The sequence below is a fragment of the Pholcus phalangioides genome, unplaced genomic scaffold (assembly GCF_987345545.1).
Source record: "Pholcus phalangioides strain wild (caught in Gottingen) unplaced genomic scaffold, Ppha-v1.0 ptg000007l_1, whole genome shotgun sequence".
Lineage (NCBI taxonomy): Eukaryota > Metazoa > Arthropoda > Arachnida > Araneae > Pholcidae > Pholcus > Pholcus phalangioides.
Genome location: NW_028301600.1, coordinates 13,022,761 through 13,048,076, shown reverse-complemented (window position 1 = coordinate 13,048,076; position 25,316 = coordinate 13,022,761). Strand labels below are relative to the sequence as shown.

The following is a 25,316-nucleotide window of genomic DNA, read 5'->3' as shown; positions in this document are numbered from 1 at the left end:
TAAAATTTGACCAGAAATGGCATTTCCAATTTTAATCAATTACTAAGTGCAGATAATTCCAAAATTAAACATATTTATTTTTTTCTTAACTGCTGTTTGGGACATTGTCTTCTCTATGACAATCCATTTGGAAATTAAGGCCAATTTATCATAACACTGAATAATCCAGTCTTGTGTAAATGTGTTTTTATATTACTATTTTTTCTGCATAATTATTTGTAGTGTGTTTCTGCTCAAGTATATAAAAACCTGTATGTTTTTTCCCCTCCACAATGCTGTCCCACTAATTTTTTTGATTTTGTGCGCTAAAAGGAAATTGTATATTTCCACCTTTAAAATTAAATAAAATTCTGATTCTAGAGATAGATAGATGGATTTTTCTAAGCCCAAGATATCAAGGAAACAGTCATTTTCTGGATATTATGCTGAGGTGAACTTGGCATAATATATTGATTCTGATTTATACATAAGGATAATGCTGCTTCTCGATATAATGCTAATCCCTCTACAATGATATTTTTTCTTGGTCCGTAGAATATCGCTATATCGAGGTTTCACTGTATTAGATATTAGACTTGCATCAAAATTTTGGCAAATACTTTTAAAATATTCATTTTGAACATGCACAGAAAATTACTCACTTTTACAGTTCTGTCAAGAGAAGCACTAGCAAAAGTGTTGTTGTCCTTAGGATTTATGACAATCTGCATGATGTAGTGAGTGTGTCCTTCGAAAACTTGAGTGCAAGTCCAGTTCTTATCCCAATTCCATAGTTTTATCAGCATGTCATCTAAAATATAAATATAATATATCAAAGAAAAAGAAAATATATGCAATGAGTTCTAAATGATCAAAATGGATCTAACTTACCACTGGAAGTGAGGATAAATGGTTGTGTTGGATGAACAGCAATAGATCTGATATAATCAGAATGGGCCTCAAACATGTGAACTCGCTCCAGTGTATTGTAGTTGAAAATTCGAATCTGCATATCATCCTACACAAATAAATAATTGAAAACTGCATGTTGTTACATTAATTTTATTTATATCATCTTTTTCTTTAAATTTTAGAATTAGGTTTCCTGTAGGATTTCAAAATGTGAACGAGAAAAAAATATCCTCTTAAAAATTAATTTTTTTTCAACAGTCAATGGCAGAAGATTAAGCAGTCGTGCACTGTTTTCTTTAATTTGCCGCTGTGGTGGTCGAGTGGTTATAGTGACGGACTCGCGATGCGAGGATCCGGGTTCGAACCCCACAGTGGTGGTCGGCTGAAGTTGGTTTTTTGTGGTTCCCAACTTCAAGGCGTGAATGCGAGCCGACCTCCCCGTTAAAAAGTCTCGCCACAGAGAGCAACAGGCCTACAACATTACAAATATTCAATCATTACACTTCACTCACAATTTGAAGTATAGATGGCAGCACTGAAATATCATACACAACACTAGCTACACACTCGGACTGTTAGGTGCACTCACTTTGTTCCAGACTCTGCCACGAAGCTGGGCTGGAAGAGATCTCGGCAACGGGATAAGTCCGGTGGCAGAGACCCTGGCGTTCATTCCTTCATTTGTTTTCTTTAATTTACTAACGATGGACATGGTTTTGTGTTTGATCACAAATCTTTATTATAGCATAGCTTCATTTTCAGCTAGTATATAGACAAGATCTACCCAACAACTTCACCAAGACTGATCTAAGTATGAGAGAGAACTGTGAACAGAAAAATTCTTGTGATTGCTCCTTAAGTTCTCTGCTGTGTTCAATATAATATCGCGATGGCAGCTGTATGGAAAAATGCAAAACACTACTCCTTTTTTCTATTAATATAAGATTTTGCATGCCAAGTTGTGATTATAAAGTTATTCAATCTTTTGTACAAATGAAAAAGCTCTAGAAATCTTTATTTTTCGCTGCTTGCGTTTGAAAAGAAACTGCACATTCATTTAAATTCACAGGGAAAGGAAATCATATGATATCGTAATATGAATAAAATAACACCTGTTACTTGCTTTTTACATTGTATTTTGTCCTATCGTTTTTGACATTAAATTACTCTTCTACTGCTTACTTATCTATTCTCTTATTTTATATTTATTATATAATATTCAGTTCTGGGGTTGAGTTTTGCATAGTGATGGAATTTGAAAAGTATAACTAGAAGAGATAGAAATATGCTTTACAGGTAAAAAAATAATAACATATCGTCGCCTTATAATGAAGACATTATACATCCATTTTTCAAAAATGACTTTTTCACAGTTTTAGATTGAGAATATCAAATCTCATCTATTACAGCTTTTGAAAAAAAAAAAAATTGGCAATGATCTGCTTTCTATAGAGAAAAAAATAAACCCCTTTTGTGTGTTATTCAATTGGACACTTTTTCTGCTCTTCCAGTAAAGTTGGGAATTTTTTATGTACAAGGTTTTTATTATAAGTGACAATATATATATAAAATGGCAGATATTTATATTATTTTTTAGGGGTCCATAAGTGTGAATTGATCAAAGTGATAACTTTTAAATGAGCAAAAAGCCCTTTACTGAGCTGTTCGATCATTGATCATTTTTGTTGCACCACTGTCATTTTCTGCACACGAGGGCTAATTAGACTGGGAATTACAATTTATCGCTGATTCCAAATGACTGCCTTTTTTTCCTACTCATCAACTAACCCCTCGATATAGGACTCCCTGCAGTAGCAATCTTTCTCTGTGGTCATTTTGCTGTTTCTGTTGTACCCCTGCATCAGGAAATTTTCTGACAAGGGCAAACTGGGTATCGAACTTGCCACACTTCTAAACATCCTTTGGTACTTTAGGCAAGTATCTTATCAACCTTGGCTACCCACTCCCTTGAGCTGTTCGAGAAGAATCACATTCTTTAGTTCAAATCATAACACAGTATGATAGAGCCCCAAAGCAGAATGTTTTGCATTGTTCTGCAACAAGCCCTAGACTGATCTAAAATGTTCTGCAGTGATAACTCACATAATAGTGTTTCCTAAATTTTTCTAAAAATTCTTCCAGGTTGTACTGCAGTAGCACTGATTGTTCTGTGACATACGTCACAGATTTTGGCATATTCTGCTTTGGGGTAATAGAGTACATTCAGTAAAGACTCTTAGCTTCTATTGTTATGTTTTTAACTTCAAAATGTAATTTGACATGTAATTCCTAAAAGGCCAAATTAAAACAGGAAAATGATACAAATATGTACTAGTTACATAATAAATTTATGGAAAAATGATGTATGGTAAAAAGGTAAATAGTGAATTTATATAATTTTTACTGCAAATAAAAAATAATTAGAATACAGAAGAAACTTTTATAGATACCTACAGAGCCAGATATTATCCAATTCTTTCTAGGAACGAACTTTGCTGCTCGAACTGGTAAGTCACAAACTTCAAAAGATTTGACCAATTGCTAGAAATATTTAAAAACTCTAATTATGTTTCATAAGGTTAAAAATCACGTCAATGTTTCAAAAAATGAGTAGGCCTAAATGAAAAGTAAATGAACGTTTTATAACTTTTAGAACAGAGTTTGTGGTTTTAGAGACTGTGATTTTAAATTCAGAAAGTGTCTTGAGAAAAAAAAATATACTGCTTCACACGATGTTTACAGAGCAAAAAAAAAAACCACATTTGCAAGTTAACTTTTACTTAAAACCAAAGAAATTAAAATAAGTGATATGTGGTCTTAAAAACAAAAATATAGATCCACTCAAATTAATAATAAATGAGTCCATTTTTTTTTTATGAAGAAGAATGAAAATTTCTCATAACTACAGCACACTTTTAACCTTTTAACCGGCATAGCAGAAATCACTAAACCCTCTGTAAAATGCCACATCTTTTAAATGATTTTCAGCAGGTACAATGTAAAGGGGATGAGAAAATGTGTTCCATTGAGAAATCAGATTTACAAAATATCTGGCTTATCACTGATAGAGTCAAAAGGTTTTTTTACTAGGTATATGAGGTGTTCAGAGCTAAAGTGAATCAAGTCCAAAAGTATAAAAAAAATTGTTTGTTGCGGATTAATACTTGTTAATGGTGTATATTTTCAGAGCCATAGTGAACCAAGTCCCTGCTATTGCTATTTTCTAACAGATGGCAGCTTCTTGAAAGTAACTATGCCTACGAAAATTTCTAAATTTGTTGAGAAGCAAGACCCGTTGCACTAAACTCCAAGAGTGGTCACTGAGGCAAAGAAAAAGGATATGCTTTCACTTACAATTTCTTCCCCCAAACACCCACGCCCATTTCAAAAGCCTACAGACTAAAACTGCCATTAGGTCACAAACATCCCTGAATGAGGAAATTTCAGAATCAGATAATGACAAATCTCTCTCTGATACCAATAAAAGCTTAATTTCAAACTTTTTAGATTATTTTATGATACAGGTGTTGAAAAGTAATAAAATGTTTCCATTTTCACTGTGTCGTATTCATTTGATCGACCTTATGCAAAAACATTTAAGGGCCAAATTAGATCAAGTCCAGTAAATTCTGACTTAAAATTGAATTGCCACCTTGATTATTGTTTTTGAATTTTCAAATTATGACCCATATTTAAGTTAGTCTTTATACTACAACAATAAAAAGAAAATTATACTATAAATCACTTTAAGATTCAACTGGTGTTAATAAACTTTAAGCTTGATTATCTCAAAACTATAATTTATGGACTTGATCCACTTTAGCTCTGAACGCCTCATATGCAGTTTTTCCCCTTGAAGGGTTAAGGCAGTGGTTCTCAAACTTTTGTCATCCACAGCTCCCCATAATAGCTTGTGGAAAATATTTTCCCCATATAAAAGAACCACTTCAAAGAATAAACAGGCAATCAATCAGATACAAATCAATATCTTCAGCTCGCTGTGACGCACACTTTGAGAAACACTGTGGGTTAAGGGGAATTTCATTATTTTTTCATGTATTTTTTATAGCTGGATAAAATTCTGTAAGAAACCTGTAGTTTAAATAAAACAGCTTTAGTTGAACAATGCATGCTCTTGATCACATTCTTGAATACAAGTAGAACTGTCACACACAATGAATATGTCTTTTAAATCATAACACTCTTGATGGTTCCTGGCTTTATTTATCTATACAACACTTATATTCAGAATTATTTCGCTAGAGCTGTCTGATAACATGTTTGTAAACATCGATGGCCTGTTGCCAACTTCAATATACTTATATATATGCATCATTGCTAAACTGAAGTGCGAGACATTTTTTTTTATTTCGTAATAATGTGTCTTCCAACATGGGAAGGGGTCATAAAAAGTCCCAGAAAGATTTAAAAAATATCTAGGACTGTTTTTCTTTAGGGAAAAACATGATTGGTTCCCAAGAAATTTGGCTGGATTTTTTTTCGATTTGTTCAGCTCTTTGCTCTAGTTGAAATATCATTAAAATATTATTTAACCATGATGAAGAAAAAAGTTTGAGATTTCATAGACTAAATTTTATTTAAAATTTAATTTTAAAAGAAATTAACTTTTTTTTTAATATAACCCAAGTGCAGTATTTATTAATGAATCTCAAATCTTTTAAGAGCAAAACAGTTACCTTCATTTTGAATCAATTTCTATTTAATTACATTGATATCACAGGACTACATCTGTAGAAGAGCATATTGTTCTCTTGTCAGAACCTGGTTCTGTTTATATGGGACATGCGACCAGGGCTGCAACTAGGGGGGCAGGTGAATCTGGTACCCTGGGTACTGGACCAGAAGGGACAACAAATTTGCCCTTTAACTGTCTATCTACATGCAAGTGGCGCCGAAGTTCCGGTTGTGACAAAATGTCTAGTAGCAGCCTTGCATGCGAGTTCCAGATTGTTGTTCCAATGCAGATATTATACGAATCATCACCACGCTTTTGAAACTGTGAACGATCTCTGCACGGAAAGACATCTAGGTCAAAACAGTTTTTGGGAGCAATAATCCCTAGACATGTGCAAAACCTTTGCTGACAATCTTTCTCTGCAGAGCTGGATTTTGAATCCTACAAATCAATTGGCTGCAGAAGACGTCAACCGAAAGGGTGCAATTTTTAAGGGTGCCAACTGAAGGGGAGGGGCAATTTTTTATCACCAAAATAATGTTCGCTTACACTTGAAAAATGTCCAGAACCCACTGTTAAGCACTTCCCCGAGAATACTGCCCAAGAAATATTGAAGTGCTTTTGGTTAGCAGCTGGAATAGAGATAAAACTTGTTGGAAAATGGCTGATGTCATAGACACTGGAACCTAGGAGCTGAGACCATTTGAGTCCCCCCCCCCCCAGTAAATTTTGTAAAGGGGCCCAGTCCCCCAATAATTTCTGAAAAAACAATGCATTGCTGCACCTTCTCTCTCCTGCATACGCGCTAGAGTCTTGTATATACGGGACAACCAGCATGCACGCACGCGCAAAACTTTCAGCACCCAAATGCTTTTTTTCATGTCGGCGCCTCTGGCTGATGTATGGGGAATAACATGCTTGTCTATTATTCTACCACATTTCCCCCCCCCTCCAAAATAAATTTCTGGCAACAGCGCTGACTTCAATAATATAATACCTTCTTATAATTACAAAATTTCTCCCTTCTTTATTGTTACTCTACACCTTACGTTATTCTAAGGAATAATTATTTTTCTTGGCACTCTTTAACCTCCCTTGAAATTTTGAAATTTTCGTATTCCGGTAAATACGTCTCCCGTGATAATCCACCCCCATATAATCAAGGTTCTATTGTACTTTCATTAAATTTTGTCACAAACCATACATATACAGTACTATTGTGATAGCGAATCAACTTAAATGGACAGACGTCATAGCTCCCCAAGGCAGAGGTGTACGCAGGACCAACTTTTAAAGGCGGCATAAAGAATTTTTTCAGAAAAATTTTGATAAATTCAAAACATTTTAAAAACATTTAAATTTTAACTAAAATTAGTTAAGACAGCATATAAAAAGTATTTTCTTTTGATATTTTAATTACAATATATTTCCAATTTTTTTTTATCGGCTTAGGGGTAAGCTCCCTTTGCCAACCCAATTCCTGCGTATGCATCTGCCCCAGGGCAATGTGATGTACAATCTAGGTACCACTGGTATTGCACATTCGGCCAATTTGATTATATGTAGTTAAAAAGAAAATATAGTCAGCCTGCAGACAATCGCTAACACGAAGTTAGTCATAAAAAAGGAAAGTTCTGATAACTTGTTTATATAAAAGTGAACTTACATGAGGTGCGACCCACTTCTTGATAAATGCCGATATAAAATTTCTTTCAGGAAAAAATTTATAATTTTTTCTTTTTGCTCTGCACAAGAACGTTTCAGGTTACAAATGATGCATGCTACTGATCAGGGATAAGTCCAAACAAAATAAAGGAATGTGTTTTCAACAACAGCAGCAATTACAGTAATGTAGGCTGTTGTTGTTTTTGCCATAATCACCAAATACTTCCAAGAAAATAGGCAGGATATACAAACAAGTCACTAATCCCATACTGATCAGCGGCGCTCTTTTTACTTAGTAAAAAAAGGCATTGCAATACAATTACTGAGTTGAAATATTCCCATGATGCCGACCTAGGGGCGGGTGTGTCACCTGCTGTGCAAGAAAGATACTTGTCACCAATTGGGGTTTGGGTGCATGCTTTTGTGTGCATGGATAGCCGTCTGCAAAAGACAATCACGGACAGCAATTGCAAGGCCGTGGCGAGAGGGGAACTGGGAGGTCCGGTTTCACCTCCAACATATTAGAAAAAGGCAGAGGAAAAATCTATTTTTCTGTTACTTCAAAACCCCTCTGAAAGAATTTCTGGCAACAGCTCTGAGAAGCTCCTTCAAATTGAGTAAATACATTTGTTCACTTGTTTAAGAATTAAAATGTAAGGCTTCAGGATAATAATAAACCTGTAAAATTTTATGATTAAGGTCAAATAGGCAAGCAAAAATTTTTAAAATAGGCACTAAGAAAAAAATCATTTATAAATAAAGGAAAAAAATGAAAATAACCTAAAATTAAGGATTTAGAAAGTGACAAGAAAAAAAATATCACTCTTATGCCATGTACTATCAGGGCCATAGCCAGAAATTCCTTTCAGGAGGAGATGACCAAAGCGACAGCACAATAGAATTAACTGTCATCCCGTACATGTTTTTCAGGTCATTTTCTCATATTGCAGGGAAAAGTAGATCCCAAGTCCCAACTAGGTTTTCTCTCCTGGGATCCAGCTTTCCCCTGATCCCCCCCTTAGAATTCAACTGAGAATTTCCCTGGAATCTAAACTCATTTCCCAGGATCCCGGAAGTATAATAATGTTGAAGCACATCACATTTCTGTACTGAATTTGACTTGTCTAAGGAATTTTTATTACTATAGAAGAATGCATTTTAGAAACTGTAATCAATAAATTTTGAATACAATTAATAGTATTAATAGATAAATTATTAAATTAATGAAATACACGCCATATATTCAACCGTTTTAAGCAGAATAAGATATCTCGTCAATTTCTCACCTCTAATTTTAACGTTTATAAGACCAGACATTTTGTAAAGTTGATCTCTCAAAAACTTTTCAATTTACCTTATTATTTGTTAGGTTCATCTAATTTTTTTAAATTCCCAAAAGTGTTTTTTTACTGCAAAAAATCCATTAATGTCTGCTCAAGAGGGGGGATTAAACACACACCCCTACTCAAATTGACCTTTGGAGGGGGCAGAAAAGAAGTGCAAGAAATTTCTTCCAGAAAAATTCCAAGTTACTAACTTTCAAAAAGCATTTAAATTAAACAAAAAAATAATTAAGAATTGTCCTGAGTCCCCAGGCTGAAGACTCTCAACCCGACCCTTGTGGAGGCCATGGTTTCATTATTCCAACTGTGCAAATTTGTGATTACTTCATAATTCATTAATTTTATAATTTATCTCTCTATGAGACGAAAAGAATTGCACAGGAATGGGAATAAAAGGTCCATGCTATATGCAGCAGGATTACAATCAAGGATGAGTTGAAAAAAAATTGCCACACCATAGCTACTTGTCTAACTTCTTGGTAAGTATTGATATGGTCCTCACATCCTGAAGCAGGGGCCCCAAACCAGACTATTTCCAGGGCCCACCTATAGTGAATTTATAGCAGGAAAACAAAAAAAAAATGTTAATTATCTTGGACCCCAGGGCTGGATCACTGTCAGCCCTACCCTTGTGGGGGGATTATTGGTGTGTTACTATAGTGTAAAAACAATTTTTTTTCCTCATGTGGAAAATATACCGTATATCATTTCAAAAAAAACAACCACAGACCTTTGACGACAGGCATTCCTTCATTCTATGCTTATCAGCGGCTCTCCTTTCAATGAGTTAAAAAAGACTGACAGATTCAATTATTGTTAATTACATGTGTTCAAGGAAAGCAGCCTGCAAAACCATCTCAAGTGTCATGGGTTCCGCGAGCTTCGTACTGGACACCGCTGTTTTTCTTTTTGTACAATTTCAACAACAGGATGCAAATCACTGAAAGGAAGGATGAATACAAGAAATATTGGGAAGTAGATGACAATGGCATTCGGTTATGGATGTCTTTTTGGCCAAATCCTGTTTTGTCATCCTTAGGGATAATGAGCTAGTGCTAGACATTTTTGGATATGCAAACTTTTCATCAATTGATAGGTTCCCTGAGGAGCAGAGCGAAAATGGTAAAACCGCAGCCACCATTGGTGGTGCGTAAAAGAGGCGAAAAAAATCACTTAAATTAATAGCGATTTAAAATTCCTTTTTTTTTCATGCAAACATAAAAAAAAAAGCTTTCAGTGTAATATATGAGCTATTTTTAAATGATTTTTATTTTTATATTTAATATACAAACCTGTGCAAGGCCCTAGGCACTTACTTCACGGGTGCACAATTCAATCAATCAATAATTAGAAAGAAATAGTGGGGTTATCAGTAAAAAACAATAACATATTCACGCACACGAACATGTGCAATGGGGGTATCACGAAAGACTTTTTTTTACATTCAAAATTTCGAGTCGATAAAAAGTTGTCACTATGGTCACATATTTACCAAAAAAAATTTCAGTGAAATTGAAAAATATTTAGGTCTCTGTCATTTTAATTTAGAATGACATGTGCAATGATTTTTTAATACTCTTAATTTGATTTTTTTTAATATATTTTTTATTTATATACGTTCATATATTGAATTTCATTTTAATATTTGTGTGTGGGTTTTTATTTTATTTTATTAACGCATTTCTTGGTGTCATTTTTTATGCCTTTTCTCCTTGCACATTAGGGCGTATCACGAAAAACTTTTTTTCGAAATTCAAAATTTCAAGTTAATAAAAAGTTGTCACTATGGTCACATATTTACCAAAAAAAATTTCAATGTAATTGAAAAATGTTTAGGTCTTCCGGCATAGGCCTAAAGTTTAATTTTTTTTTGTCAAAAATGCAGATTTTAAATTTTTTTTACAAACATAAATATAAAGCAAATTTCTGTTTTCAAGTACAAAAATGTAAAGCTTAGAATATTAGTTAACAGTAAAAAAAATATCATATCTGTCATGTAACATTTAGGTCTCACGGAATCTACATGAAAACCTTAATTTTTTTTACCATATACGCATATTTTTCGATTTTCAACTCATCCTTTAGGTTGATTTCAGTTGCTTTATTTATAGTCTAGGCACAGTAGTACCGCAGGATCTTAGCTAGCAAGTGCTCTTTTGCAGGATTTAAATGTTATAACGCCAGAAAATCAGGCAGCGGTAATTGATAAATCAAAGGTTTTTCGGAAAAGGGTAAAATATCGTAAAGGTATTAGTTCAACTCGGCACCTCAAAAATAATTGCCCTCTATTTTGATGGTCGAAATGATGAAACAATGAGTAAAGAAATTGTAAGTTATAAATGTGTCCGGAAAACTATACTAGAAGAACACATATCTTTGGTTGAAGAACCAGATTCAACATATTTGGGGCACGTAACTCCAGACAGTGGCTCTGGGGAAGACATAATGTCATCAATACTAAAATTTATGAAAGAAAACTGCATTGAGGAGATGAAATGATTAAAGTTGTTGGTTGTGATGGTACCGCATCAAATACTAGAGTTTATAATGGATCAATTTCATTGTTTGAAAATGCTTTAAAAGACCCAGCACAAGCAGTGGTTTGTTTGCTTCATTTAAACAAATTGTGTCTTAGGAAAGCTATGGTTGCTCTCGACGGTCCAACTTCTGGACCTACTTCTTTTAGTGGTCCAATAGGAAAGCGTTTAACAAGTTGAAGGTTTACCAGTTGTTGTGTACAATAAAATAAATAGTATTTTTCCAGACGTTGATTTTAAGGCGTTGAGCACAGACCAGAAATATCTCTGGCATATATGTCAGGCTGTACTTACAGGCAAATGCCCCCCCAAGAGTTGGCAAATAGAAACCCTGGAAACATCTCCCATGCAAGATGGCTGACAATGGCAAACCGAATTTTACGTTTATATATTGCATCACTTGATCCAACCCCGCAGTTGAAAACACTAGCTGTCATGAAACACTAGTTTGTCATGAAAGTTTATACTCCCTCATGTTTTACAATAAAATGTCATCCAGGAATTATTTATGCATCGCAAAACTTTTTTGAGATTGTACAATGCATCAAGTACTTGTAAGATGATCTTAAGGCTATTGTTCAATCAACTTTACAGAGAAGTGCTTTTATGGTACACCCAGAACATCTCCTTTTGGGAATGTTGTTTGACTCACGAAAACATATTAGATGTCTAGCAAGCAAGAGGATACAAAAAGCTCGACAAACAGAGTTAAAAGCAAAAAGGGTTTTCAAACCACCACAAGTTAATTTTGAGGCACAGGACTACATAAATCTTATTGATTGGCAGTTTGCAACAGTAACAGAGCCACCTCTCATAACTAACTTAAGCAACCAAGAGCTAAAGTTGATCGTTGAAACAGGAACTAGAGGAATAAACATTCAATTAAGACTATTTTTTCTATAACTATAAAAATATATTTTTGAAACAATAATGAATTAAATCTAATATTTTTGTTTTTACAGGCACATTTTAATTTAGTTGCTATAAAATGTCCTTTACAACCAGTCTAAAAAACTTTGGTTGCAGGTTGAGAGAGCTGCTTATAACTGTGATGCCACGTACATATGAAATAAGTCTATTCCGAACTGACAACTATAACATTCTGAAATTTTCATCAATTATCAAGATTCATTTTGAATTACTTTTCAAAAGTAAACATTTTGATATTTATAATTTTTTTTTCTGTAGAAAATAAAATTATTTTTAATTTTCAGTTATATTTAGTTTTATTTCTCGTACTCCCAAAAACAGGCTTAATTTCATAAAATAAAAATTAAGTTGGGTCTAGTAAATACATATAAAGTTTCGAAATACTTTTTACCCGTATGGTTCTGAGAAATTTGTTAATGAAAAAAAGTAGACTAGAAGTAATTGAAACTGTGAACAATAGACCTTAATTTTGCGAAAAACTGATAATTTTAGTGCTAATTCGAGACCTAAATGTTACATGACAAATATATTTTTTTTTACTGTTAACTAATATTCTAAGCTTTACATTTTTGTACTTAAAACAACTTTTTATTGACGTTGACAACTTTTTATCAACTTGAAATTTTGAATTTCGAAAAAAAGTTTTTCGTGATACGCCCTAATGCGCAAGGGGAAAATGCATAAAAAATGACATCAAGAAATGCGTTAATAAAATAAAATAAAAACCCACACACAAATATTAAAATGAACATGTACACACAAATAAAATTCAATATATGAATGTATATAAATAAAAAATATATTTTAAAAAATCAAATTAAGAGTATTAAAAAATCATTGCACATGTCATTCTAAATTAAAATAATCAATAGAGCCTATGAGAAAAAGCAGCAAGATCAGTAGAAACAATGAAGATTTCATACAAGAACGCAAACAAACGGGGAGAAACAGATAAAAAGATGACACCTATCAATAGGTTTTATCAAAAAAAAAATCATGAATATTATCATATGTGTATATAAAAATAAGCTATAAATAAGCATGTATACACCAATAAAACTCAATGTGATGAACTAAAATGCATAGCATGTTAAAAATGATGAGATATCAAAACCGTTGAGAGAGTGACAAAATCTGTGACATGTGGATGAACATACGAGTTCTGTTGGCAATCTGTTCCATACTCGTTCAACTCGACATCAGGAGTTATAAAATTTAGCATTATTCATGGCAGTTGGAATTTTAATTTGCAATGGATGTCTCGTTGATAGTCTGGTAATGATTTAAAAAAACGGAGTTGACTGACCCGATGATGATTGGTATTACTTTGGCAACACGAGTAGATATAATCCGGCGCCCATGAACAGGACTGTTTATAGACTGCATTTAGTTCATTTAATGTGCTGTGAAAAAAAATTAATTTCTAAACTGCTGAGATGTTGTGAATAATGAAAACATAAATTATTAATACATTATAAAAGCCATTAACTATTAACAGACTAATTAACTGTTAGTTGATGACAGTAATAATTAGTCATATTACTTATGTTGTGACAAAAAAAATTCTTTTTTATATACCAAGGAAAAAAATTTTAATACAAGATGCCTTAATACTATGAATTTTTGAAGAAATCAGATAGCAGAAAGGGAGTTACTGATTGGCAACTTCACTGGGAGCTCAATTTTTCATCTTGATGTGCACAAAAAATGGTTTAAAAACAATAAAACTTGATGTTGAAAAGTCATAATTGGATTTAAAAAAAAACAATAGTAACAAATTGTTATAAAATATAAAATTATATTAATTGACATACAAGAGTATCATAGTTCCACACATGAATATGACCGTTATAGAGACTAGCAAGCATCCATTGTTCTGTTGGATGCAAATCTACACATTTAACACGATCACTTCTGGCTAACAGCTTCCTTTTAACATCAAGTTTCAAAGGCTGTAATTGAAAGAAAAATAATTAAAAAATTCAGCATATTACTCATATGAAATTTTTGTAAAACTTGACGAGATATGAGGTGAGATTCTCCGGAACTCTTTGAGAACGAGAATATTCTGAGAATATTCTCCTAGATGTAAAAATTGGAGAATAATCGAGAATATTCATTTTTCTTTCAAATAATTTAAATTTTTTTACCAATTTTGTTTATATTGTGAAATATAAGTCAGTTTTCGTTGCCTGAAACATTTACAGCAAAACAATTTTTGGTATAATCACCCCCCAATGACAACTTTTAGTTCGAGAATATTCTCCAGGTCATGATGAGAGGTTTTAAAAGTTTGGTTATAAAGATTTTAGAAACCTTTAGATTAAAACCTTAAAAAATTATTTTAAAATTGGATAAATTTTCAGAAATAAGTTCGAAACAAAAGAAATTAAATCAAAGTTGATTGATAAAGAAAACTATTCTTATATAATCACCTTCATTCTAAGATACAAAACTGTTGTTTTCTTCAATGCACATACACGTAAATTCTGTTTCACTCACAATAATATATACACACCAATGACAAATCTATCTTTCTGATGCCTACTGATCAGTTTATGAAATATCAAAAATAATCAAATCACTTCCAAATTCTGCTTCCTGTTTTGACGGTATAACTACAAATATTCTCAAAAGTTTTCCTATTAATATTCTTAAAATTTTGGCAACTCTAATTAATAATTGTATTGAAAAGGGGGGGGGGGAGGGGAATTTCCAGAATTTCTAAAATCTGCAATAGTTATTCCTATTTACAAAAATGGGGGGGGGGGAAATTCTAATGATTTTAACAATTATAGGTCTATTTCTATTTTACCCTCCACCTTTAAAGTTTTTGAGATGATTCTCAAAATTAGGATTTACTCTTTCTTAAACCACAGTGAATTCTTTTCCTCCAATCAGAATGGATTTCTACCAAAAAGAAGCACTGAATCTGCACTTTTAAACTTTACTGAATATGTGTACAAAAATATTGATTTATCTCAAAAAACTATAGGCATTTTCTTAGATATTAGGAAAGCATTTGATAGTGTCGCTCACAGAGTTCTGCTCTCTAAATTGTATTCTTGTGGTATCAGAGGCAACGGTTTTAACATTCTTCACTCATATCTTACTAACAGAACTCAGAGTAAAATGTAATGCTCATTTCGGTAATTTTATGATTATCAGCGGAGTCCCACAAGGATCTGTATTAGGTCCGTTATTATTCATTATCTTTATTAATGTAACTGTAAATGTGTAATGTTAATGTTGACTTATTATTAATAAGTAATCTTAAAATAAGTGGTAAAATCATTACATTTGTCGACAATACTGTCATTCTCTACTCTGGATCAGATTATCAACCACTCATCACAACAATTAATAATGATATAATTACAATTCAAAACTGGTTTATTAATAATAATCTCAAGTTAAACATTTCGAAAAGTAAATTTATCAATTTCTCTTTACGTAATATTCCACCTCTTGAACATAACATAATACTCCATGAAGCAAATTGTTTTAATTGTAATTCATTGGATTGGATTTCGGGTTTAATGGCACAAGGACCAATAAGGTCAAAATGTGCCAAAACAAATGATTAATTAAAAATAAGGTTGTAAAAATAAATAATTGTAATTCATGTAATTGTCAACATCTTGAACAAACAACTACGATGAAATACCTTGGTATTCATGTTGATCAGAATTTAAAATGGCCTTCTCATATTAACCATTTAAAAGCTAAATTGAGTTTCATGTTATACAAGTTTTATCATCGCCACCTATCGTGAGTAAAACCTTTCTACTAACCTACTGCTACTCAATGTTTCATTCTCATTTACTGTATGGTCTATCAGTCTGGGGAAGCAATTATGTATCTAATGTTACTCTTATTTTGTCTCTACAAGAAAAAATTATCAGGCTATTGACATCTGATTATAACACTCCATCAAATGAACTCTTTCATCAACTCCAGATCCTACCTCAACGTTACTTATATTTTTATAGATCAGTAATGATAATTAAGAAGAATCAATTTACTTTAACCTCAAACTTAGCTAGCACATCTGCTCGCCTTAATTCCACTTATTCACTACCTTTAGTTCACAAAACTATACTCAAAAAACATTTCAGTTTTCTTGTTCCAAAATTTTATAATACCCTTCCCATTGAGATTAAAGAGGCAACTACATTCTCGAATTTAAAAAATCTTTTCCAAATTGCAGACACTGAGATCCACTTTTAATTTTATCCTCAGACTTTTTCTCTTAAACATAACTTTCATTTTTTCCCCTCTGCTTTATCAACTCAATGTATGAATTAAATAGAAAAAAAGGAAAAAAAATGCTGCCAAATAACATATCCAACTTTTTGTTAAGAAAAATTTAGACAAATGCATTGCATTGGCACGGATGTACGTTATTGTATTCTGCATGTTAATTCATGTTCTCATATCGCATAAGCGTCACAGCACCTTCAACCCCATTACATGTTTATTATTCACACCAATTGTATATATCTTGCCACCACCTATTGTTATGTTAAATTTAATTACATTTCTCTTTCCTTTCTCTTATTTTCTGTTGGGGACTTATTCTACTGATTGTTGTAATGGAATAGCTGCTATAACGTGGGGTTGCTATAACAAGCGCCGACTCGACAATTTTTTTAAAATAAAAGTCAAAGTCCCAAATTTATCTGTTTACATAGGCATCCATCTCTCTTCCAAGAATGTCTGTATGGGTATTAACGAAAATTTAATTATGGTTTATATTATATTTTATTTCAAGTACAGTAAAACCCCTCCATAGGCGGAGATAGACTAGGAAGTCTGGGGGGGGGGGACACGGTCGTTATTGCTGGGGGAGCTAGATGATGATGTCACTTTATATATACATTAGATCAGTCGACTTCACCTTTGATGGTGGGGGGCAATGCCCCCCCCCCCTGTATTTCCGCCCATGAACCACTCCCAGGGTTGTTTGGTTTAAACCTTGGTTTTAACCAAGTGGTTTTTTTAGATAAAAGTGGCCTAAATATTATTTTTTCCTTGAAAAATATCATATTGATTCGATATTAGCCAAAATAATTAATTCTTACCGCATTTTATAATCTTGGGATACATTCTGCTGGTATATCTTTACATGACATAAGATGGTATAAGTGGTTTTTTTTTCAAAAAGTGGGGGGGGGGGCCCTGAATATATATATATTTTTTCAAATGAAGTATCTTAGTTATTTAAAGTTATATACAGAAGCCAAAATTTCTCATTCTTACCACATTTTCTAACCTTTGGCTACATTTTAATGCTCCATATATCTTAAGCAAATTTAAGAATAAGGATTGCATCTAAGTTTTGATTCCAAAACTATGTAATAAGTACTGGTCAGAATGACTTGAAAATTTGCATGGATACTCCTAAAGCAATGGCAGTTTCTTTCGCAAAAGAAAAAAAAGTGCAAGTCGTGCAAAATACGCAAGTAGATGATGCTGTACTTGGCCAGCAGTATAATTTATTTTGTGCACCCACATCATTTCAACACTTCCACAGCATCAGTGTGTGGACAGAACAACTTCTATCAAGATGCAAATTGTAATACCAGCAAAGCAGCTGCTGAAGACCCATTTTGACAATAACAGGATGCAACTTAACCCATGCAACTTCTGGCTGTGCGAGGGGTGTACCTCAAAATGTTATGAACAGTGGTCAGATTGCAAACTTTGGTGAATTACAATCTCCAGCACATCCCCTATATGTTAGAAGTTCCTCAGGAATATTAACGTGCGGGGCGTTTGGTTTAATAAAGTTGAATTGCAAGCACATCCACATCATGACCATGGCATACTCTGATCTGTTGTTGAATAAGAATTTTTATGCTTTCACCTCATAGCCAGAACACGGTGGACAACATATTTAACATCTTTTGGGTAAGTTGTAGTTATTTGTTTAATTAATTTTTTTTTTAATTTTTTTTTTGTGATGTTTCCATGAATTATGAAATCATGCAATGCTATATTTAAGTTATCTTTTTTTGCCATGACTGGCTATCGTTTCCATTCTGCAAGCAAATTTCCCACGTGTTGGGTGATGTCATTAACTTTATATTTTTAAGTATTTTTTTCCCCTTTACCAAATAAAATTCCATTTCTTCAGGAATATTCATGTCAATTTTCAAGTCATTCTGACAATCATTCTTTTTTTTACAGTGTTTTGAAATCAGAACCTTAGTTATAATCACCCTGTATATAGTATATAATCCCCTATAATCGCTAATTAATCTGCATTATTTATTCTTCATTAAATACATTATATTCACCAAATTTTTATTAGTTTTTGCAAAATAGCTTCCTAATTAAGCATACTGAAAGTAACTGGAGAAGACATCTTTATATTAATTATATATACAGTAAAACCTCGTTAAGTCGTCACCCTGATAAGTCGTCACTCTGTTAAGTCGTCATTTTTCTTCGGACCCTTCCAGCTCTCATAGACCACAATGTTATTAAACCCTCGTTTACTCGTCGCTACTTCGGTTGAGTCGTCACTATGAAAAAGTTTGAGAAAGAGGAACAGACTATTTTTATGGCTCCCATAAAAAAAAAGGTTGTTAACAGTATTGCCATATGCTTAAAAGTCACCATAAAATCCTATATACCCAAACGGAACAGTTTAAGTAATGAAAGTTACGCTGGGGAAGTTCATTTGCCGATTAAGGTTTTTGGAACGTTGGGGACTGTGGTTGGTAAAAAAACCAGTTTTTTTGGTTTAAACCAGGTTTTTTTGTTTTAAATAGTATTAACATTAAAAACAATGAAATTTCTGAAAAATCATTCAAACTTCTAATAATTAACTAAAATAAAATGTTTATTAATGTAATTAACACTATTCCCATACTAATTAATCAATAAATATTTCTTACCAACCAAATATTTCTTTTCAAAAACCAACTTTTGCAATTTAATTATTTTTGCTTAACTCAATGGATTACTGTGTATTTGAAAATTCTTTTAATGTTATTATTAACCAAATAATATATAAAGGTTTTTCTCCATTTACTTTCAGTATACTTAATTAGGAAGCTATTTTGCAAAAAGTAATAAAAATTAGGTGAATCTAATGTATTTAATGAAGCATAAATAATGCAGATTAATTAGCAATGATTTACGATATACAGGGTGATTATAATTAAGGTTCTGATTTCAAAACACTGTAAAAAAAGAATGATTGTCAAAATGACTTGAAAATTGACATGAATATTCCTGAAAATATTCAATTTTATTTGGTAAAGGGGAAAAAATACTTAAAAATGTAAAATTAATGACATCATCCAACATGTGGGAAATTTGCTCGCAGAATGGAAATGATAGCCAGTCATGGCAGAATGATACCTTAATTATAGCATTTCATGATTTCATAATTCATGGAATCATCACAAAAAACAAAGTAATTGAACAAATAACTACAACTTACTTAAGAAATGTTAAATATGTTGTCCACCGCATGTTCTGGCTATGAGGTTGAAAGCACAAAAATTCTTGTTCAACAACAGAATCGGAGTACGCCATGGTCATAATGTGGATGTGCTTGCAATTCAGCTTTATTAAACAAAACGTGCCCCCCCCCCATTAATATTCCTGAGGAACTTCTAACATATAGGGAATGTGCTGGAGATTGCAATTCACTAAAGTTTTCAATCTGACCACTGTTTATAACATTTTGAGGTATCCCCACAGCCAGAAGTTGCAAGGGTTAAGGTGCATCCTGTCAAAATGGGTCTTCAGCAGCTGCTTTGCTGGTATTGCAATGTGCATCTTGATATAAGTTCTATCCACACACTGATGCTGTGGAAGTGTCAAAATGTGGTTGCACAACATAGATTATACTGCTGGCCAAGTACAGCATCATCTACTTGCACATTTTGCACTTTTTTCTTTTGCGAAAGAAACTTCCATTGCTTCAGGAGTATCCATGCAAGTTTTCAAGTCATTCTGATCAGTATTTATTGTATAGTTTTGGAGAATCAAAACTTAAATTATAATCACCCTGTATATAGCTGATTATTGTTCATAAATCTGTTACTACTATACAGTAGAACCTTGATTAACTGGGCTTAACAGTGTGTGTGTGAAAGTATAAAAAAAACAACTATTGAATGTTAAGACTGGGAGATATACAGTAGGAGATGTGCAACTTCTTATGGGAAAGAAAATGAAAATCTGAGGTAATGTAACTACTAGTACACTAGTCTTTGTCCTTTAAGGACAGCTGGTGTCTTTATTGGATTATAGGACCACCTGCCCCTAGCATGATAATGTCACTACTATAGCTGCTTCTTTGTGAAGGGAAAAAGAAACCCTGTGAGATAATACACCACTACATTTAGATGTGTGATGCAATCCTTATTCATGAATTTGCTAAAGATAGAGCATCAGAATGTAGCCAAAAGTTAGAAAATGTTGTAAGAATAAGAAATTTTGGCTTCATATACAACTTTATATAACTAAGATACTTCATATGAAAAATATATATATATTCTGGCCACTTTTATGAGACTTTTTGAAAAAAACCACTTATAAAATCTTATGTCATTTAAAGATATACCATCAGAATGTACCCCAAGGATATAAAATGTGGTAAAAATGAAACATTTTGGCTAATAATGAACCAATATGATATTTTTCAAGGAAAGAAATTATATTTAGGCAACTTTTATTTGATTTTTTGAAAAAAAACCAACGTGGTTTTTTTAAAAAAACCTATGATTAATAATATTAAAAGAATTTTCAAACACGATGTAATCCATTGAGTTAAACAAAAAAATAACTGAATTGGAAAAGTTGGTTTTTGTTAAAATGTAAGAAATATTTATAGATTAATTAATATGGGAATAGTGTTAATTACATTAATAAACATTTTATTTTAATTAATTATTAGAAGTTTGAATGATTTTTCAGAACTTTTGTTGTTTAAATTAATTATTTAAATACTATTTAAAACAAAAAAAATCAGCTTAAACCAAAAACCCGGTTTTTTTGCCAACCCTGCTCTTGACGGACAGTCCTTAGATGCTGTCTCCTTTTTTTATGGTCACCACTGTTTCACGACTAAACTTTTTGTCCTGCCGGTGTCCACAAAAGAGGTTTTACTGCATTAATTCAAATGAAATAATTCATTTATATTTTTGTTTGATAATAAATAATTATAAAGCAATCATTTTATATGGTTCAATATATCCGTTGTGTGTTGCAATGATGTACTAAATATGTTTGATTGACAATTTCAACTAGGGCTTATTTTCGGGATAGAGCTTGTATTAGGAGAATCCTGAAAATCATGCTAGGGCTTATTTTCCGAAAAACACGGTATGCAAGTGTTACAGCAACAATGAACTTCCTCATCATTAATGAAGTTGCTTTGAATGATCTACCTACCAGGGGTCTGTCCAGACCTCCTTTTAGTAGGGTCCTGTTTTTTGGAAAATTTTCCTTATTTTTGTGAAAAATTCATTAATTTTGTGGGAAACAAAATAATCTAATTAATTACAAAAGAAATGAAAGGCCAAATTTAATTTCATTTATTTGTATTTTGTGTAGGGTCCGTTTATCAAATCTAGAATTTTGTGAAGGGTGCGGAAAACGGACCGAAATTTCGGCTGAACAATTTCCCCAGCGCACACAATATTATTTCTTTTTCAAACCTCTGATTCCCTAATCTTGCACAGCGATTCCATTTTTGCATTATTTTCATTTGCGCCCCCTTCCCTTTAGAATACTCTGGGAGCCACGGGTTGAGGACTGGTTATCTATTTTGGTTCATAGGCGGAGATTGACTTGGAAGTGTGGGGGGGGGGGGAACACGATGATGATGATGTCAATTCATCTATACATATATACATTAGATCAGTCGACTCCACGTTTGACTCTGGGGGGGGCGCCCCCCCCCCCCGTATCTCCGCCCATGCTTTGGTTTGCTGAATGAATCAAAACCAACAGGAGCTGGAATTACAGCTCGATTTTTTCACTTATAAACTATGACAAATATCTTTCGTTTTCTCATCATGGGACTGAATTAGCTTATTTTTATAATATATTTTACCCGGATGAAATATGTTACAAAAATAAATCGCTAGCTGTCAAAATGGAATCACTAGGTGATGCTCTAAACAATTACACCAATCTTACCATTTCGGTTAATCAGTTTTTTCCCTATGAATAACTGAAATCACCTCTTTACAGATGTTAAACTGACAATAAAAATTTTCAAACAGAATTAAAAATGAATTCGGCATGAATTTAAAAAAAAAACCAGTACTACAAGTTACCAGAGAACAAAATATAAACACGCTGTTTAGACATTTTCTTCTTTAATTATACATGGCTTTAAGCATGAGGGCTATCCCCTGTTTCAGAGAAAGAAATACATCGAAGGCATAGACCATAGAGTATGTATTTAACAGCTGGCTGATGCGAAGACATATTTCGGACATAGGAGTAAACTTGTATCCGGCCCACGTGCCAAGCCCCTCCAATGATTTTGAAAGACCGGCTCAGCTCCCCCCAAAAAAATTCGTGTGGATACGTTTCCTATATTTGGCTTGGAAAAACAATTTTTGTGATTAAAAAAATTGCCCCAAAAAAAGTTTAGTAAAAAAAATCTGTTCGAAATTTTATTTTAATACTTTTTTAAAAATCTCAATCGACTTGTCCTTGGCTTTCTTTTTTTGTAACAATTTTTGTATTTTTCTCACGGTCAACAACGACACTCGATCTCCAATTATCATTCTCCCTCGATTCCAATCGTAGCTGACCGAAGACATGCATCTCGGTATGGCATCTGGAGACGATATGGGGTGGAGATGCTTTGGTCCTTTCTCGTTCCCGCTGTCGGAAAACTCAGAAGCATCTCTTCTTTTGTTTGAACGTGACCCTTGGGGAAGGAGGCTTCCAGACGATGCAGGAGGAAAAGAAAGGTTAAAAAATAGGCCAATGATGATTGAAACCGAAACAAGAACACTCCGAGAGCCATATTTTACTCATCGAGTTCGGGAGCCAGGGCCGAAACATTATTGACAAAATACTGTATGACTAATAACACTGAGATAAATAAACAATAGCTAAATGAAATGCAGTGAAACCTTGATATAACGATGGCGGACCAAGAAAAAATATCATTGTAGAGGGATTATCATGAGGCAACATTATCATCATATACCCTGAAATCTCTGTTGCTGTTGGCATCTTTTCTGAATCGGCGTTGTTAGTACCACCAAAAAAATGCGCTTTTGAGTATTTATTCACCGCAAAAATAATTTAATTGATTAACTAATTAATAAAATTCATTTGGATGTATTGCACCCGATTAAGCTAATCGCAATACGGCGTGGCATGGCCCTCACATCCTGTAGCAGGGCGCCTGGGCTGGAATCTTTAGCAGGCTCCTACGTGAAAAATCAAAAAATGACAAGAATTATCCCGGGCCCTGTCAGCCCCACCAATGTTGGGGGGCATGCAGAGGCGCCCACATGAAGAAAACATTGGGAAGGCTGAAAATTGCTGGTCGTCCCGTATATTCGAGACTCAAGTGCGTACGTAGGAGAGAGGGTGCATTGCATTGTTTTTTCATAAATTATTGGGGGGGGGCGCTCAGCTCCCTCACAAAATTTATTGGGAGGGGACTCAAGTGGCTCCGTCGGTCCAGTGAATTAATTTGAAAGAAATTAAGTTTTATTTAAATATCAGTATTTCAGTCATTGCAGAAAAATAATGTGCGGCGTGTAAAACGCTGTGATGTTTTCCCAAAAACTTTTGGCCCTGGGCAGCAATTTTGAGAGAACGGCAAATTTCTGAGGAAACAAAAACTATCGTCCAAAGTAATCGACTTTTACACTGTTCAGGTGATGTAAAACTACATTTGTTTCAGGCCCCCCCCCTACTCGACAGTTACGGCCCTGTCCGCGGCACCCAGAAAGTGCTGCAACAAACAGATTGGGAATCACAGCAGTATACTGTCATTCAATATAATTTATCTGCAAATTACCTCTCAGCAATGGGCCTCCACGTCGTCAAACAAGGCTTCTGGATTGAGATTTTTTGTGGGTACGAGAGCAGGATTTCCCAATCCCTCCTCCCATCTGTTGTGAATTTATATGGTAAAAAACACGAAAAAAAATTCTTCTCGAGACTCCAGCCAGGAGCAATGTGGGACCTTCCTTCATGGGAGATCCATGTGGCTCACCCTCTGGGAATCATTGATATACAGTAAGACCTCGATATAACTTCGACCACTCTTACCGTCAGCACGCCTGTAATGTCAGTTTCTTAAAGTTCTGCTAGCTTAACTGGCAAAACGTTTACTCGTTATTAAATGACCACGCTAATGAAGTCATATTTATTCGGTCTTCAGGTGTGATGTTATACTGAGGTCTGACTGATGATGAAATGGCGTCGGACTCGAAAAAGCGAGGAGCGGATCACCCCGAGATTCAGAAATAAAAAATTTTTATAAGCATAAATTTGTAATTGTTTCCGCAAATATTGAACACACGTGGCCCTCACATCCTAGAGCAGGGCCCCTAGGCTCGGATCTCTTGCGGGCCCATTATGGTGAATTTATAGAGCGAAAAAACAAAAAATGATGCGAATCGTCTCGGGCCCGAGCCATGATTGAACAAGGGAAGAATGAAAAATCCGCGTTTGCTGTCTATGTGTTTTAAATTTTCCCCCCTTGAAACTATTGCCCCTTGCTGAAACTGTTGCTAGTCTTTAGCCGCCAATAAAGAGGCATTCTTGTAGAGTCACCACATCCCCCAGCTCTCTTTCTCTAAATTTTCGGTTGTGTGGAGGCTTTCTTGCTTTGCCCCAGGGATGTAGTGGGTGCATCAATAGGACAGGGGATTCAGACACACGTTTTACATTTGTGCTACTCGCCAGAGGCCAGGCCGCATAACTTCAAAGTAGAATAAGTGGTGAGTGATTGGGCATTTTTCCGATATTTATGACCAGCCGTAAAACCCCTAAAAATCTCTAGCAGTCTATTTATAACGATGGAGGATGTACGTATTAACCTGTTCTCAGAAATGAACGAAATAATTGACATGTGCATGATAAATGTCAGTGACTAATCAGTGAAGTACCTGCTGAATATATTGAATATATTGTGTTTTGAATCGTGCATCAACGTGCACATGACTGGTGATGTACCGTACAGTTTTCTTTGCACACAGTGAATTACATTGCGAGTTTCCGTTGTGATTTTTTTCCAGTGTTGTT

General features: G+C 33.8%; 1 protein-coding gene across 5 annotated transcripts in view; it reads right to left on the bottom strand.

Moving 5' to 3' along the window:
• Positions 1 to 22,562, bottom strand: part of LOC149084938 (coatomer subunit beta'-like) — a 115,486-nt gene extending 92,924 nt beyond the window's left edge. For 2 of the 5 annotated variants that reach the window (XM_089232675.1, XM_089232679.1), the window contains exons 1-5: positions 22,230 to 22,423; positions 13,877 to 14,014; positions 3,346 to 3,432; positions 871 to 997; positions 642 to 790 (exon numbers count right to left, since the gene is read on the bottom strand). In XM_089232675.1, coding sequence (XP_089088801.1) covers positions 642 to 790; positions 871 to 997; positions 3,346 to 3,432; positions 13,877 to 14,014; positions 22,230 to 22,232 — 504 coding nt within the window. In that variant the 5' untranslated portion in view covers positions 22,233 to 22,423. Of the gene's footprint in view, positions 1 to 641; positions 791 to 870; positions 998 to 3,345; positions 3,433 to 13,876; positions 14,015 to 14,497; positions 14,610 to 22,229 lie in introns of those variants that run through there. The other 3 variants (XM_089232676.1, XM_089232674.1, XM_089232678.1) reach the window with 3 other exon arrangements.
• Between the last annotated feature and the right edge of the window lie 2,754 nt (positions 22,563 to 25,316).